The sequence below is a fragment of the Staurois parvus genome, unplaced genomic scaffold (assembly GCF_062004578.1).
Source record: "Staurois parvus isolate SC_StPar_1 unplaced genomic scaffold, SC_StPar_1.0 ptg000887l, whole genome shotgun sequence".
NCBI classification, from domain to species: domain Eukaryota; kingdom Metazoa; phylum Chordata; class Amphibia; order Anura; family Ranidae; genus Staurois; species Staurois parvus.
Genome location: NW_028318683.1, coordinates 1382192 through 1401185, shown reverse-complemented (window position 1 = coordinate 1401185; position 18994 = coordinate 1382192). Strand labels below are relative to the sequence as shown.

Here is an 18994-nt window from a genome sequence, read left to right as displayed (position 1 = left end):
GCAATTAGTGTCAGAGTATAAATAGTCAGTGAGTTTGTTAGCTCTTACGTGGAAGCGCTGACTAGGCTAGATCCTGAGCCATGGGGAGCAGAAAAGAACTGTCAAAAGTCCTGCGTAACAAGGTAATGGAAGTTTATAAACATGGAAAAGGACATAAAAAGATGTCCAAAGCCTTGAGAGCCTTGTATGGTTTTTATTAGAGGAAGTTCATTTGTTCCAAAATCAAATGTTAAAAGAAAACAATATTTCAAAGTATTTTCAAACGTCATTTGTCAAGTCATTTAATGTACTTTGAATGTTCAGACAAATATTCATTTGAATGTTCATTCCAAAATCTTCTAATGTATGACCAGCTTAAGGCACCATGCACACTAGCGGGGTTTTTTAGCTAAAAAAAAAACGCTGGATAAAAACCGCTGGCAATAACGCTTTTAGTAGCATTTTAGGAGCGTTAGTGTTTTATAAGCATTTTTTACAGTACATGTAGAAAAAAGCTGTTAGGAGCATTTTAGTAGCGTTTTTAGGAGTGCTTAGCGGTTTTTTTTTTTCTGCTGGAAATACGCTCCAAAGTATTCTACAAAAACTATTTTTTTTCTGCTCCTAGACGCTAAAGCTCAAAAAAATGCTAAAAGCGTAAAGTAGTGTGCATGAACACATAGAACACTATTTAGCTTCTAGGAGGAGAAAAGAAAAGCTAATAACAGCTTCTAGGTGCTTAAAAAAACGCTAGTGTGCATGGAGCTTTAAGCTGGCCATACGTTAGAAGATTAGCCCAGTTAATTTGTTTTTTCTTCGTTTTGGAAAGAGTAAGGAAGAATTAGAACCCCTTTTTTTACTATTCAGAGATGCCTAATTCACAAGAGCTTGTGAATCTTTGCAGGATTTTTCTGGCAGCAAGCAGATCCTGCATAACAAGTGGTCCGTAGTGCACCTGATGTCATACATATCTATCCGCACCTATGCCTGTATGAGCCGAGGGGTGTATGGGCTTACACTTTGCTGTTAATACCTCTACCTTAGCCAGCCCTGAAAGTCTCAAATGAGTTCTACATTAGGCGGGAGTAGAATGACTGAACACCAGGTCATTTTTTCCCTGTGTCCCCGCCACTGCCCACACATTGTTTATATTTACATCTCCACACAGTCCTGAATCCACTAGGCAGCGCACATGGCTTGTTCTGTTTATATGATTTGCATGTAAGTGTTCACATATCAACAATGTGTAGGAAACCGCACACGTGCAGAATGAATTCAGCCTTTGCTTGTGCCGCCGCTGCTACCCACTCATTTTTTGTTTACATCTCCCTCATGCCCTGAATTCATTAGGCAGCTGCACAGAATGATTTCGGCCTTTTGTCTGTGCTGCCACTGCTGCCCACTCATTCTTTATGTTTACATCTCCCTCATGCCCTGAATTCATTAGGCAGCTACACAGAATGACTTTGGCCTTTTGACTGTGCCGCCGCTGCTACCCATTCGTTCTTTGTTTACATTTCCCTCATGCCCTGAATTCATTAGGCAGCTACACAGAATGATTTCGGCCTTTTGACTGTGCTGCCACTGCTGCCCACTCATTCTTTATGTTTACATCTCCCTCATGCCCTGAATTCATTAGGCAGCTACACAGAATGACTTTGGCCTTTTGACTGTGCCGCTTCTGCTACCCATTCGTTCTTTGTTTACATTTCCCTCATGCCCTGAATTCATTAGGCAGCTACACAGAATGATTTCGGCCTTTTGACTGTGCCGCTTCTGCTACCCATTCGTTCTTTGTTTACATCGCCCTCATGCCCTGAATTAATTAGGCAGCTACACAGAATAACTTCGACCTTTTGACTGTGCCGCTGCTGCTATCCATTCATTCTTTGTTTAAATCTTCCTCATGCCCTGAATTCATTAGGCAGCTACACAGAATGATTTTGGCCTTTTGACTGTGCTGCCACTGTTGCCCACTCATTCTTTATGTTTACATCTCCCTTTTGACTGTGCTGCCGCTGTTACCCATTCGTTCTTTGTTTACATCTCCCTTTGGCCCTGAATTCACTAGGCAGCAGCACAAGTGCATAGGGACTGTGGCCTTTCGCTTGTGCCACCACTGCCCATTCGTGCACTAGACCAGGCCGCGACAGCAGTACCATGTTCACATACGTGATATGCATGTAAATGATCACACAAACATACACGTGTACCGCATAAAATGCGGCAAAAATTAGACCATGGACACAGCTGTGTGAATGGGCCGGTAGCTTAAATTTCTGCTACATTCATATCCGTTATATGGATCTGAGTGCATGTTTTATGAGTCGGGGTGACCACAGTTTTAACAGACAGAGGACACGGGTAGCAAGTTGTTCTAGCCTTCCAGTACACTACACATACTGCAGAGGCTATTTCCCATTCATGTCTATAGGGGTTAGTGTGCAGGCATAGGCAGCCTGGCACTAGATTTTTACTGCTTGGCCTGCAGGCAGAGAGGACAACCACACCCTTCAGAGAAGATAAACAGCAGAGCTGCTAACAAGGCTGGTACAGGGTATGGGTGACTCCTCTGGAGCTCCCTTTGCTTGGTCATGTTGTATCAGATCACATACCTGACGAATGGAGAATTCGAGGACCCAGCAGTTCGCAGCTTGATTGTGGCTATTGCGAGCTTGGTTCCTACACAACGACCACAGTTGTAATACAAACATTATATTCTCCCCCCCAGCATCCCTCCAGATGAGTAAGACTCTTGGCAAGCATGTCACCAAAGATGAAAGGCTTGCTGGTGTAAACTTCAAACCCGCAACAATTCTTGGCAATACAATCTGAGCATATGATGGGGAAAAAATGCATTAGCGTAGGTCACCTTCAGGAAAAGTGCTTGTCAGAATGGCTAGTAGATCCAGATATATACAGTGGGTATAGAAACGATCCCCCCCCCCTTTAAAATAATCACCTTTTGTTGCTTTGCAGACTGAAATGAAGACACACAGTTTTTGTTTTATTCAGCTGTATTTACTCAATGCAACTTTTCAAATCCAAGTGTAAGATAGATATAAAACCAACATGTCAAAAAAAAATACCAAAAAACAGAATCGCTGATTTGGAAAAAGGATCACCCCCCTCCTAAAAATGACTTATCTAATGCAAAACCATTACACAGAGCAGGTAAGTATAACATGTTTGTTATTTTTTTTTAAAAAAAGAAAGCTTTAATATCACTTTAACCTATCCCTACTCTCTCCATACCTAAAAAGATACATTTTGTTTGGAGTTCAACAGGTCCTGATGCCTCTAGATGCAGCCTGTTTTTCTGATTCACAATCCTCTTGTCTCTCCAAATGAATAAAGGTTCTCATTTATCCATGCTTGGTAAATATCAGACATCGAGTCTCACCAAAAAAGACTAAACGGATCAGGTTATTCCCAGCCTTATGGTCCTACAAACGGTACTGATGTATGAACGCTGAAACATGGAGTAAGGGCTGTATAGTGTGCACATTTACAAGTAGTTGCCAGGTATTCAGATAATTTAATCAACTATTCAGCACTGAAAGCAGTGGGCGGCATTCAGATCAGAAAACAATATGCCTCAATGCCTAAAAACACGGTTTGGGGAAATTAAGTTGAAGACATTTTGTAGCTTATCCAAGCCACTTTTTCAGTTCTAATGACTTACAGAAGTGGTCTTCAAATGACAGCCCATGGCACTATTCTTCCTACTGATGCCAACAATTGGGAATTATTCCTTCCACTGATGCTAATGAAGGAACATGATTCCTCCTATGGACACCAATGAAAGGGGCATAATTTTGTCTGCTGACACCCTATGATGGAACATAATGGTTCCCGCTGACTCCAATGAGGGACATCATTTCTCCCACGGACACCAACGATGGGGCCGAATTCCTCCCCACGGACACCAACGATGGGGCCAAATTCCTCCCCACGGACACCGGCGATGGGGCCGAATTCCTCCCCACGAGCACCAGCGATGGGGCCGAATTCCTCCCCACGAGCACCAGCGATGGGGCCGAATCCCTCCCCACGGGCTCCTGCGATGGGGCCGAATCCCTCCCCGCGGGCTCCTGCGATGGGGCCGAATCCCTCCCCGCGGGCTCCTGCGATGGGGCCGAATCCCTCCCCGCGGGCTCCTGCGATGGGGCCGAATCCCTCCCCGCGGGCTCCTGCGATGGGGCCGAATCCCTCCCCGCGGGCTCCTGCGATGGGGCCGAATCCCTCCCCGTGGGCTCCTGCGATGGGGCCGAATCCCTCCCCGTGGGCTCCTGCGATGGGGCCGAATCCCTCCCCGCGGGCTCCTGCGATGGGGCCGAATCCCTCCCCGCGGACACCAAGGATGGGGCCGAATCCCTCCCTGCGGACACCAAAGATGGGGCCGAATCCCTCCCCGCGGACACCAACGAATGGGGCAGAATTCCTCTCATTTAGCCCTTTGTTTAGAAAGTTTGGGGACCACTGATTACAAAATGGCTTCAGCACAGGGTTTCTTGCACACAGGGACATCTAGGTGCTGTTATGAATGGCACATGGATTTTGGCTCTAAGCATTCAGGGAGGAATGCCAGGAACATTGGTCTTCTGCATTCTGAGGATTCATCCCTGAACACATAGAACCCTAAATGTGAATGCCGTACTGTACAGCATTCAGCCACAACCTGCCATAGAATGACAATGTGCTCCCCTTTGTGGGGACTTAATGGGTGTTGTAACGGAAACTACCGCAGTCTGCTTTTGGGTACTCCCATTAGCATACTGCTTCCCTGTCCAAACACCGACCACAGACACCACAGCAGACCATACAAGACTAGATGACACCAGTATGTCTGAACACGGAACTCCTTTATTTTTACATAAATACAAGATATATGGAACAATCCCCCCTCCCTGCATAATGACACAGAGCGGGGCAATCTACATTTAGTAACAAGAGACACATCAACAGACAGTCCCATCAGGAGGGAGGGCTGCTAGAGACACCCCCCCCCCCCCCACCACCACCACCACCACCACCAAGCCAATACACATAAACACATACATCCTATAATAGTTTGCTCCCAAGCAAGACACACAATAGAACAATGGGATGCAACCACATAACACCAAACAATCCACAACCCCCACCCCACCTATCTCCTAGACATGTCTACACAATATTAGGACAGATCACCCTGTACCCCTAACAGGCACAGGGTGACTTACACATAAAAGTGATATGGGGAGCTGAGACAGGGGTCTCCCCACCTCTCCAAAGGGAGCTGGGTTCCATGGGCCCCCCACCCAAAGTGACTCCCATCACAGGTGAATTTAATAAAGTAGCAAGGAGTGTAATTAAAACTATAGACTAGTGTCACTTTAAATACTACCAGAAACTATACCTCCTACAAAGCAGTTTTTTTTTCTTTGTTTCCTCCATGCCCCATGACTTACATGTTGCATGACTTTACCTGTACCAGGATTGCTACATATGCCCTCCAGGTATGGCGTCTAGGAAGGTTAATGATATTTAGAAACATTGTGTTCTAGAAGAAATTGCTGTGTTGCTCCAAGGAAGAATAAAGATTTGGCAGTCCTTGCCAAGGTCATCCATGATTAGTAAAGAGATGGGGATTGGCATCTTGGGGTTGGACGGGACGTGAAAGCCTCCATAGCAATGCCATCGTGTGTTTTCAGCAAGTTTTCATTTTGTGTTGTTCGCTCAGGATTTAACTGTCATTCAGTTGACTTGGTTTGTATATTCTGTATGGTTGCTTTTGTTTTATTTAGCAAGACAGCCCAGTTAAAGCTTAATCTGTCTACCCCGGTTCCTCCCTTCCTCTTCATATATATGCTAATTAAATTATTAAAGAAAAGCTTTCTGTTTTCAATACATAACTTATTTTAGATCCAGTGCTATCACCACTGGGTCTCTGTGCTTCTCTGTGAAGTGCAGGTAGATCAGAGCTGCTGGGAGGGGCCTGCAGGGTGCTGTACATAGCTTCTTGAATGATGGAAGCTCTGGTAATGCCCACATGTGAAGCTGAGCCTCCATAGCTGAAATCCAATGAGTGAAAGGGGTGAGCCAGGGACAGTCAGGCTGGGGAGGAAAGTGCTAAATGATGCTGAAAGCCCTCCAGCCAGGCAATGAGGTGGGCTGTATCTGATTTGCTGCAGATTCTAATACACAATGTAAAAAGCCCAAAGGTGCATTCTTCCCAATGTAATAGATCAATGTAATAGACATTTTTCCCACTGGCCCCCAATTAATTGGTTTAAGCAGGTGTTCCCCAAGACCTAAAAATTATTTCAAGGGTTCCTAGGGGGTAAAAAGGTTAAGAATGGCTGCTGTAGCCTTTAGCAGTCTTCCCATTGGTTGGTTGACTGCATTGATTGACTACATATCATACTTTCTTTTTGAACAATAATCAAGCACAGCCAAAGTCAACATCACCCGGGGGGCCAGCGGGGAGGAACATATTTGTCTAAAGGGATGCCTAGAATGTGTTCTTTCACACTGGCTCATCACTTGTCATTACACTTGTAGTCAGTTCTCAGTGCATCTAAATGGGTGATACAAAGGGGGATTATAAGAGAGAAGAATTAATTGTAGTCACAGGCTTAAAAGACATGAATATAGATGGAGATCTTTGGAGCAATTTTAAAGCGGAGCTCCACCCAAAAGGGGAAGTTCCACTTTAAGCCTTTTTGCCCTGCTCCCCATTAGGGATTGACGCCTTTGGGGAGCAGGGGGGGAGAACGGGTACCCGAATTTTCACCTAGGGAAGCGGAAGTTGTCCTCCCCTCCCTCCCAGTAGTCTTCTGGGACACATGAAAGGTCCCAGAAGTCTACGGGGCCTTTCACAAAGCGCAGCGCTTCTCGCTCATCCACAGTGGGTACCCGGCTGTAAAGCCGCAAGCTGTCACAACCGGGTACCTACATTGAAGATGCTGCTGCCAGAGAGAGAAGACGATCGGTGAAACCAGCCATGGTGAGGACACCGCTGGACCCCGGGGCAGGTAAGTGGCTGTATTTGAAAAGTCAGCAGCTACAATTTTTGTGGCTGCTGACCTTCTTTTTTTTTTTTTTTTTTTTTAAGGTGTAACTCCGCTTTAAGGGACTAGATATGGACAGAATTTTTTTTGTTTACAAACGGTTTTATTTTGCAAAAGTAAACTGTAAAACAACGGTACATTTTCAAATGATTCTCACAGCAAAAACAAAGCACTTTTGAAAGATACAATGCAGAAAAGTATATGAACATAAAAAAGAGAGGAAATAGAAAAGAATAGATTGCAAGTACATGAAATATGTAGACAATAAAGTAGGCTGAATGATACACCTGTCAACAGTATATGCCAGTCAACCTTCACTTGGAATGTTGTTACCCGCATGCCGCCCAGCCACTGTACATATACGGCGGCAGGGCGGCACTCACAGGCAAAACCACGTTTTAAGACGTGTGTTTTGTAAACAAATAGGGGGCGCGCGCCCGCCCGCCCTATTTGTCCCGCGGATCACCGCCGCAGATGTCAGTCGCCGGGTCACAGCCGCTCGTTAGCGGCTATGTTCCGGCGATCGGCGGCAAACAATGACAGAGAGCACAGCTGCAGTAGCTGTGCTGTCTGTCACTTCCCTGTCAGCTCGAGGACGAGCTGATCGAGAAAGAAGAGTTTCTCTTTCTCGATCAGCCTTGTCCCTCCCAGTACACACCCCGCCCCCTAGTAAAACACTCCCCTCACTCCTATAACCCTTCCCTGCAAAATAAAGTTAACCCCTTCCTCCCCATTGCCATTAGTACAGTGTCAGTTTTGTTTTTTTTGCACTGATCACTGTATTAGTGTTTTTGGGGATGTCAGTGACCCCAAGTCAGTACCCCCCAATGTTAAAATGTCCGCCGCAGTCCCGCCATAAGTCCCTGATCGCCGCCATAATTCGCTGATCGCCGCCATTATTAGTATAAAAAAAACCCTAAAAATCCCAGTATCTTTCCCGCCATTTGTAAACGCTATAACTTTCACGTAAACCAATTAATTTACACGTATTGGGTTTTTCTTAGCAAAGACATGTCGCAGAATGCATTTTGGCAGAAATTTATGACTAAATTAGATTTTTGCATTTTTTTTTACTGGACATGTTTTATAGCAAAAAGTCCAAAATATTGTTTTTTTTTCCTCAAAATTGTCAGCCTTTTTTTTTTTATAGCGCAAAAAATAAAAACCGCACAGGCGATCAAATACCACCAAAAGAAAGCTCAATTTGTGGGGGAAAAAAGGATTTAAATTTCATTTATGTACCGTATTGCATGACCGCGCAATTGTCCAATAAACTAGCGCAGCGCTGTATAGCAGAAAAATGGCGTAAATTGCAGTATCTATACCATAGTTTGTAGACGCTATAACTTCCACACAAAGCAATCAATATACACTTATTGGGATTTTTTTACCAAAAACATGGAGCAGAATACATTTTGGCCTAAATTTATAACCAACTTTGAGTTTACTATATATTTTTTATAGCTGAAAGTAAAAAATATTGTTTTTCTTCAAAATTTTTGGCCTTTTTATGTTTATAGCGTGAAAAATAAAAAGCGCACAGGTGATCAAATACCACCGAAAGAAAGCTCTATTTGTGTGAAAAAAAGGACGTAAATTTCGTTTGGGTGCAGCATTGCATGACCGCGCAATTATCAGTTGAATTAGTGCAGCGCCAAGTAGCAAAAAGAGGCCTGGTCATTAAGGGGGGTAAATCCTCTGGAGCTCAAGTGGTTAATCATGCAATAAATGTCTACTATCCCTCCATGATTCCCATTTTTTATAAAATAAGTGCATCCCATCCAGTAAAGTATAATGAATTCGTTCCATGAGCATCACGGCATCAACCCTGTGTAAAACGGAGGCCAAGGGTACAGTATTGGACTTCCAGTGTAAGTCAATAGCCCATCAGGTGGCAACACAAATCGCATGTATCAGTCTCATAGAGGCAACAGGGATCCCCGGATATGGACAGAATTTTAAAGAAGCAGGATGAAACAATTGAAAATGTAAATATGAAGCATATACTGTATGTAATTTAGTTTTTTGGCTTTAGTTACATTTTAAAGTATCTAAACCAAGTCCCGGAGTTGGGCTTTAAGTAATTACCTTGTACTACCCAATAGACACAGTCAGCAGTAAATTATCGATAGAATTGTTTTAACTGCACTTAATGCTGATGAGTGTCCTGCTATTGATCCTGCTGCTGACAGTTTGACAAAATAGTCCCTATGGAATGTCTCCCCATGTAGCTGAAGCAGCAGGGTGCCCCTCTCATCTCATCACTTCATAGATTCAGGAGTAGTTGGGTCAGCGACAGGGCGCCATCTAGCTGTGTTTGTCTACAAGGGACACGGAGAAGCCTTTTCAGCAACCCTGCCACTGCCACTTTGTCTCTAAGGGCTCGTTCACACTTGACTGTTTTAGCAAGCGTTGGTCCGGCGTTTGCGGAGCGGTTTTTTAACGATCGGCAAACGCTCCGCAAACGCCGCATGCGCGGTTCAGCGGAAGTTGCTAGGCATTTGTCGAGCGTTAAAAACACCCCACAAACGCCTATAATGAAGTGTGAATGGTGTTACCGCTCCGCAACCATGTCGCAACCGCCGGGCGTTTGCGGAGTGGCACCATAGGGTAGAATAGGAGGCTTCAACGCCTCCTGACTCGAACAGAGGCGTCCGTTTTGCTGCACCGCGCCGCTACCGCTCCCGTTAGAACAGCACCATGTGCTGCAATGGGCAGAATTGTCCGAGGCGTTTGGGAAGCGGTAAAAACGCTTCCCAAACGCCATTCTGCCGCTTGAAAACAAAGCTAGTGTAAACGTAGCCTAACAGCAGAATTGCGCATTTTCATCAGCTGAAGTACAGGAAGGTGAAATCTGGTTGGCTGCTGTGGGGATTCCCACACGTCTCATGTCATCATATTTATGAATGTAAGTTTTGGTTGTCGGCATTCTATTAACATCTTTGGTTTCTGTGCAGCTCAAGATGGAAATGACACGGCTACCACAACTACCATGGCTACCACTCCATCACAGAACCGACTTACAGTAAGTGGGGAGCCTTATGATTCAGCGGGATGTATATTTATACTTTAGCCCCAAATGGAGGTTATTCAGCAATTTTTTTTTGCTTTTACACTGTCAGGTGCGTGCGTGCCTGCGTGTGTGCGTGCATGCGCATTTTAGACCAGAAGATTAGTTAAAAACTCCCAAACTAATTTTTTTCACCCTGCAGATTATAATGGTGGTAGTGTCTATTTTAGTGCGCACAAACACAGTATAATTGCCAATTTTTTGGTAAAATATAGTGAATTAGGTTGAGTAAATAGATCCCTAACAAAGTATTTATACTTTCTTGCTGTGTGGATCGGTATTGTGGTCCTTTACCTTGCCTTCCCTGCCTTTGCCATTTGTTCCTTTTCTTTCCAAGTGTCCCCTCAGCAAACCAGATGCTAAGGGGGCACCCATACTGCCGAGCTCCCAAGCTGGACTGTGTGCATCCATAGACACACAGCTTTGGCAAGCCATATCCACCCCCATCTCCCCCTCCAGCTCCCACCCCCAGGAGTTTGACTGACAGTAGCAGGAGCCTATGGCTCACACTGCTCTCCGTGTCTCCTAAGAGATAATGAAGAGAGGAGAGCGGGGCTGCATCCAGGATGGCGCTGGATCCGTCTCAAGACTCTGTTAAGCGCTTAGGGACAAGGGGTAGAGGTGGGCAGGGGGAGGGTAACAGGTAGTAGGGGTTTATTACTTTAATGCATACCAATACAAACAAAAGAAATAAACATGAGAATGCCTAAACATTTGTAATTGCAATAATTTTCTGGGTGAAGTGGTGAATCATCTGACAGAAATGCAGGGGTGCCAGTATTTTTGGCCATGACTATAAGAATGCATGCTTGAATTGACATTTTTTTTGTAGACCACAGTTTAGTGTCACTCTAAAGCCGGCTGTAGATGATTCGAATCTTGGCCTGTTCAGCAGGGGCCGTCTGACATTCGAGCCATGTATGGGCCGGCTGATTGACTTGGTTACAACCAGCATGTCGGATTTTTACATGCAGTTATTGCCAGCGGCTATAGCTACTGCCAGTGACCGTTTCCCGTGCCCCCAGACGGGAAAACACATTCGCTCTGTGGGAGGTATTCCCCCATCAACATCAATTGAGCCATTTTCTTTCCTGCAACCCGTGGTGGAAAGAAAGAAAATCGCATAATCTATGGCCTGCCTTACCTCCACTAGGGGGTGCAACAACACACCGATATTATTTTCACAAATACTGTAGCTGCTGACTTTTATTAAGAATCAGGTAGATGTCAATGTCTGGTGTCCAGCACTGTCCTCCCGTAGCCAGTTCTTCTTACTGCTGCAGGTCCCTGGTGCTGCCATCCACTGCGCATTCAGGAGCTTGCTTCGGTGCTTTTTGAATGATCCTGCAGCCTCTGGGGGGATGTGTGACGTGTCCCTAGAGGCTGGGGCAGGGGAGGGAGCAGGACAAGGGACGAGGATTACAGAAGTGGGAGCAGGTACCACTTGAAAAAAAAAATTGGTACTCGCTCCCCATCTCCCCCAAAAAAACCCTTGCAACTCAGTTTCCAGCTCGAGGGATGGAGTATATCAGCGGGACTGGCTCCACTTTAACCAGTTCCAGTCTGGGCCAATTCTGACATTTCTGTCACACCTGCAAAAATCTGCATTTTGTTTGCTGGAAAACTACTTATAATCCACCCAAACACGTATATTTTTAAGCAGGACCAACCCTGGAGATTAAAATGGTTGTTGCAATTTTTTTTATGTTGTACGATATTTGCGCAGAAGTTTATCAAATGCAGATTTCCAGGAAAAAATACACTTTAATGAGTTTTAGTGAACACAAACACAATATAATGCCCATTTTTTTTTTGTTAAACCATAAAAGATGTTATGCCAAGTAAATAGATATCTAATATGTCACTCTTTAAAACTGCACACAGTGCACCAAATTACGGTACCCTGGGTTTTTGAATGGCACCAAACTCCGGTACCTTGGGTTTTTGAATGGCACCAAACTCCGGTACCCTGGGTTTTTGAATGGCACCAAACTCCGGTACCTTGGGTTTTTGAATGGCACCAAACTCCCCTGCCCTGGGTTTTTGAATGGCACCAAACTCCCCTGCCCTGGGTTTTTGAATGGCACCAAACTCCCCTACCCTGGGTTTTTGAATGGCACCAAACTCCCCTACCCTGGGTTTTTGAATGGCACCAAACTCCGGTACCTTGGGTTTTTGAATGGCACCAAACTCCCCTACCCTGGGTTTTTGAATGGCACCAAACTACGGTACCCTGGGTTTTTTTCTCAGAGAATAGGCACTCCCCCTTTGTGAGTTACTCCTTGTCTTCACCCCTACTTACCTCTGAGCACTGTTCCTTGGTCCCCCCATCCACCTCCCAGTACAGCCCCTTTTAGAGAACACAGAACCAAGTATTTTGTGGTGCTAAGTAATTTTTATAGAATTTGTTAATGATAATAGGAAATGTAGTCAAATATCCCCTACAGCCAGCAACAACAGACTCTCCCCCCCCCCCAGCAACAATAGACCCCCAGCAACAATAGATTCCCCCAGCAACAGTAGATTCCTATGCAACAATAGAACCCACCCAGTGACAATAAATCCACCTCAACAACAATAGACCCCTGTCAGCACCAGTAGATCTCCCAGCATCTAAAGACCCTCCAGCAGCTAGCAAAAATAGACTGCTCTGTCAATAATAGATCCCTCCCAGCAACATTAGACTCCCCAGCAACAATATAACACACCCGCAGCCAGCATCAGTAGACTCTCCAGTACACCCCAGTACCTCATGCTATTACATACATTCAGTGCAAAAGGTGCCAGAACTGCATCCCTGCTGAAAAAAAGCCCTGATGTTACCTAAAAAATCACCATAGGTGTCACATTAAAAGCCTCGAAAGGTTACCAGGTTTAGATTTACACATGAGGTCTGGTGATAGAATTATTAGTCTTGCTCTGATGTTTGTGGCGATGCCTCACGTGTGTGGTGCGATCACCGGTTACTTTTTTTTAATCAACTTTATTGCTATCAAAAGGGATGAACAAGATCCCATGTGATAGCATGGGCTGTGACAGATCCCTTTTTGGAGAGAACTGGGGTCTATTAGACCCCAGATCTCTCCTCCGGCCTTCAAAGCTTCTGATCAAACTAATACCAGTGTGATCTGATGCTTTCACAAGCCGGTAATGGCTTCTTTACATGAAACCGGAAGTGTCAAAATCCCCATCACTGCTGGTTTCTGGCGTCACACAGTGGGAGGTACAACATCAGTTGCCGATGCAGCCGGTCGCATTCTTACTGGGCTTACTAGTGGCCTGTAAAGCCTCTCGGATCACTTTTACCTGATAGGGAATCGCCTGCTGTTAAAAAAACGGCCTAAGGATGGAAAGTGGTTAACACTGACCTTGAGGTTGTTTGAGAGAACTGAGCTTGGCACAGTTGCCATATTTTTTAGGTTGACCTGTTTTTGGATTATTTTCTTTACTTTCATTTTTACAGGAATCCGAGCGACTGGCAGCCATTATTGTCCCATCGGTTGTGGGTGGTCTTATCTTAATCGGAATTCTCATCTTCATCCTCTTGAAAGTAAAGGAGAAACGGCAGACAGAGGGGACGTACAGGCCAAGCAATGAAGAGCAGACCGGGTCCAGGATACCACCCAACAGTGCCTTGAAACTTCCTCCTGAGGAACGGCTAATATGACCAGGCCCCTTTCACTGCCGAGAACAGACTCTGATTTCAAGGAGGTGACAGACACCCAGAGACTCTCGTTGGCTTTAGAGAGAGAGACTCAGTCATGTGACTTGCTGCAGAGATCACTGGATCAAGCAAAACCTACCTGATGGCTGCAGACAGTCAGAGGTCTACTCATCACTTTTGCGCATTACTTTTTTTTGATAACACCCATCCAAACCACTGCAAGCCATTGCACTAACCTGTAAGAGTGGTTTGTATACCTTCAGGTAGGGATTGCTTTTTCATTGCTTGGGCCAAAGAAAGGTTCATCACCGTCCTTGTCTTCACACCATTATGATCGTGTTTCATGAAGAATACTGAGCATCAGGCTGGTCACTGCACTCTCTATGGGCTTCATGGGAGAACTGAAAGTCTTCACATGATTTGTCATCAAGCAGTATTTAGGAAGCTGGTTTGTAGGGGCCAAAACCAAAGCCACTTCTTTTTTTGGAGGAAAGGAAAGTTGACTACTAAGTTTACTAGATTAAAGAGCCTTTCCATCCTAAATTATTTTTCCTGTTTTGGAAGAAATGGAGGAAGTTTGATCCTCTGCCTTTACTACTGTGTGGGACCTTGATGAGATCTCCCCATAACCCCTTTCCTTTCTCTACCCACTTGACGTTCACTTTACTATATCTCCATATATTCCAATGTAGTGTCTGTTAGAGAGCACACAGTACAGTATTTGCATGCACTGAACCCTCTCGGGGGTCCTCCAAAGGCATGTATGGATATCTTTCAGGCCAATGGAAACAGTGGCTCAGCTGAAAGCTAGGCTTGGCCTATCACTGTGGTGACCATGGTGTTGATGGAGGATGATATTCCTGTACAGGTCAGTGATAAAAGCTGTTAGAGGGCACCTAGTGCAGTAATTCCATGCACTGTACCTTTTCCTGGATCCGATGGATAGGAATGTATAGAGATGCTGCAGGACAGTAACAACAGTAGCTCAGCCGAAAAGCCAGCTTGGCCTGCCACTGGTGTGGTTGTGGTGTAGATAGAGGTTGATTAAACCACGCTCCAATCTACCTGAAACCAAGAAATCTATCCAAAAAAATGTACCTGTAGAAACATGGTGATATCGCGAGCTGAACTGAACACAACTACTTGGCCTAGACACACATTGTAGGCTGAGTTAGAGAATTGATAGGTTGTACTCTCATAATACTAAGGATAACACTAGCTGCCATGTGCCTTAATGACATACTTGAAGGTGAAGTGCACTTTAAGAAGAAATAAGTGCTGTCTTTGCTCCTTTGCCCTGACCTGACCCACCTTCCCCCTCCATAAATGGGTACTTGCCGTGCCGTGTTTGTTTACATCTAGCAGTTAAAGTCTTTACTGTACTGGCCCGCGCCTGTGCATTACTGCCTAATAGACTTCTATGGGATGAAGGGAGCTGGCCCCATGAACTTCTATAGGGCTGGTAATGATCGAACATGGCCAGGACAGTTAGATCTGGCCCCATGGATGTCTGTAGAGCTGTAATGTGCAGACGTGGCCAGGACAGTGAGGTCTGGCCCCATGGAAGTCTATAGAGCTGGAATGTGCAGACGTGGCCAGGACAGTGAGATCTGGCCCCATGGACATCTATAGGGCTGGAATGTACAGACATGGCCAGGACAGTGAGATCTGGCCCCATGGACGTCTATAGGGCTGGAATGTACAGACACGGCCAGGACAGTGAGATCTGGCCCCATGGACATCTGTAGGGCTGGAATGTGCAGGCATAGCCAGGATAATGAGATCTGGCCCCATGGACATCTATAGGGCTGGAATGTGCAGGCGTGGCCAGGACAGTGAGATCTGGCCCCATGGACATCTATAGAGATGTAATGTGCAGGCGTGGTCAGGACTGTGAGACTTGTGCTGGATGTAAACGAATGCCAAAGGCAGCGGCCGTCATTTTGGGACAAGTATGCATCTGTGGAAGGGGAGGGTGGGTTAGGTCAGGGTAAAGGGGCATAAAGGATATTACACTTTGTCTTAAGGTGAATTTCTAGGAAAACTGGAAAGTTTTCTATGTGCTCTTGCTGAGCATTAATGTAGAAGATCCTCGCCATCACACACTCCGGGCTAGTGCAGAAGCCCCCTGCTGCTAAAATCCGGTAATGCAGAGCAGTCATAAATTGTAATGATTTTATGGGGGAATCCATGTATGGGTTTATGGAAAGAAACAACCTCAAGTGCCACACTCCATCAGTACCGGACAGTCGCTATAGTAGAAGCAGCCTCAGGCTAGGGCCAAGGTTGCTTCTACTAACCTGTCCGGTCCTGAAGGTGTGCGGAACTCTGTTTTTTTTGGGAGGGGGGGGGGTTTCCCTTATATTGCATGCATTGAGCCTGAAAAGCTCTCCCCAACCTGAACCCTCAGTGTAAACCATCAAACTGGGACACATAGGAATTTCAAGTGCCACCCTGAGTTTTTTTTTCAGTGTGGGTCTACATGTATGGATTATGGCCAAGCCTAAGTCTGCTAGGCACTGCAGAGATCAGGGTATTGAGGGTGGGGTGGAGGGGTCCTGAAGTTGTTTATGAATGGGGCTTTGCAGAACATCTCTGTTTCTATAGCAGAGGTGGGGGGGGGGGGGGGGTCCTAGGCCAGTAGAGAACTACAGTTTTTGTTGGAAATCGCCTTAAGAGGTAATCTAGAAGGATAGTTTTCGTGGGCTACCTACATGACCACGTCTCACCCATCACCAAATGTGGAGCAGTAGGTCACTCCAAACTAAGCTGCATCCTGATGTAACGTCTGCTCCATCATGTCCCATTACACTACATTTACAGCAAACCTGTCCTAAAGCAATTCAGAGTCATCATATGAATAAAAATATGCCAGCAGAGGTTACCTTCAGAGAAAACCAATTGAAATAGTTTGTAAATTCAACCTTAGGCTAGGTTCACGCTTGAGCTTCTTCAAGCACTTTTAGAGCATTTTTTTTAATGCACATTTATTTTTCATCCAAATTCCAGAGTCAGTTTTTTTGTTTTAGTCAATGGAAAGCTAGGTACTAGAGGCAGAGGCAAGAAATTGCACAAAAACATGCGTTGTGCACCTTTTCAAACATTTTCCAGGTGATCCCGTTGAAGTCTTCAGGGACTAAATATACCCCCAAAGGAGCTCATGTGCTTTTTTTCAAACCCTTAGGTATGAATGGGCACTATTAGGCACCTTTCACATAGTTACATAGTTAGTCTGGCTGAAAAAAGACAAAAGTCCATCCAGTTCAACTTTTAAAAAAAAAAGTTATAATCCTACACCCACAATTAATCCAGAGGAAGGCAAAAAAAAACAGCAAAGCATGATCCAATTTGCTCCTGCTGGGGAAAAAATTCCTTCCTGATCCCCCGAGAGGCAATCGGATATTTCCTGGATCAACTTTCCCTATAAATGTTATATCCAGTTATATTCTGTGTATCCAAGAAAGAATCCAGGACTTTCCTACAGCAATCCACTGAGCTGGCCAGAACCAACTCTTGAGGGAGTCTATTCCACATTTTCACAGCTCTTACTGTGAAGAAGTCTTTCCATATTTGGAGATTAAATCTCTTTTCCTTCAGACATAAAGAGTGCCCCCTTGTCCTCTGTGATGACCTCAGGGTGAATAGCTCTACACCGAGTTCAGTATATGAACCACTGATGTATTTATACATGGAGATCATATCCCCCTTATGTATTATACATGGAGATCATATCCCCCTTATGTATTATACATGGAGATCATATCCCCCTTATGTATTATACATGGAGATCATATCCCCCCTTATGTATTATACATGGAGATCATATCCCCCCTCATGTATTATACATGGTGATCATATCCCCCCTTATGTATTATACATGGTGATCATATCCCCCCTTATGTATTATACATGGAGATCATATCCCCCCTTATGTATTATACATAGAGATCATATCCCCCCCTTATGTATTATACATGGAGATCATATCCCCCCTTATGTATTATACATGGAGATCATATCCCCCCCTTATGTATTATACATGGAGATCATATCCCCCTTATGTATTATACATGGAGATCATAACCCCCCTTACATATTATACATGGAGCTCATATCCCCCCTTAATCTCCTTCACAGTGGAATCCAATTTGCTCAGCAGGGGATCTGTCCGCTGATCAGGGCAGAGCGGGTGGATGACAGGTCTGTTCGATTTCTGCAGAGTGGACACAGACAGAGCCCACTCTGCTCTATGGGTGGCTTGGTGTAAACGGACAGTGGTGTCCGATCCAATCCTCCCAGATGGAGGGGGATGGTTCCCCTTCATTTTTTTTTTTTTTTAGTGGACTGGATCCAATTGGAGGTAGGCGGGTGTAAACAGATGGAGGGGGACGGTTCCCCATTTTTTTTTTTTTTTTAGTAGAGTGGATCCGATTGGAGGTAGGCGGGTGTCTGTTTACACCCACTGGTCCATAGGAATACATTGACCATACAATCAGGTCCATCTGAAAAACTGACAGGCAGACCTTATCGCCCGTGTGAAAGGGGCCTAAAATATGAGACCTTCTAACGAAAGTAACCTCTGCGTATGCTTTTATACATTTGTTCTGTTTGAATTGCCAAGATTTGTGACAGGTTTCTTAAGCAGTATTGGGAGATCTGTGGTGGCTCGGGTACCCCTACTGAAAGTGACCTTCATCCATGATACCAAATTGCTTGTGAAGTGACAAGTTGACGTCAGCTCACCTCTCCTCACTCTATGGCATTCTTTATTGTCCATGTCTGTGACTGCTACTCTTTTAAAACTTTTCCCAGTTTTTATATGTGTTCTTGTTAGTTGATGAATATTACAATTGTAGATAGCCTAATTATTTTTGTATTTATGCACACAGAAAATCAAAGGTAGTGATGCTAACCTATGAAAAAAATACATATATTTAATCTTATCAAAATTAACATTTTTATATTAATAAACATTTTCATGACAGCTTCTCGTTTTTAATCCACGTGTGGGATATTCACTTCTAGGAGAGAGCTGACTTGTGGAACACACCAGCATACATTCTCTTGCCTCAGGTAGAGCCGTATCAGTTACTGTATCCCTTTGGAGCGATGTTACAATGAGTTTATTGAAATGTCTCTTTTTCCTATATCAGATATTTGTACATATCAAGGTTTAGCTGACTATTTTCTATAGCAGTGTTTCTCAAACTTTTTTCAGTCAAGGCACCC

General features: G+C 44.7%; 1 protein-coding gene across 2 annotated transcripts in view; it reads left to right on the top strand.

The window, feature by feature from the left end:
- CRB3 (crumbs cell polarity complex component 3) overlaps positions 1 to 18749 on the top strand; it is an 81626-nt gene extending 62877 nt beyond the window's left edge. For both annotated transcript variants that reach the window (XM_089656134.1, XM_089656133.1), the window contains exons 3-4: positions 9989 to 10056; positions 13565 to 18749. In XM_089656134.1, the coding sequence (XP_089512260.1) occupies positions 9989 to 10056; positions 13565 to 13768 (272 nt within the window). In that variant the 3' untranslated portion in view covers positions 13769 to 18749. The remainder of the gene's footprint in view (positions 1 to 9988; positions 10057 to 13564) is intronic.
- Positions 18750 to 18994: the final 245 nt, after the last annotated feature.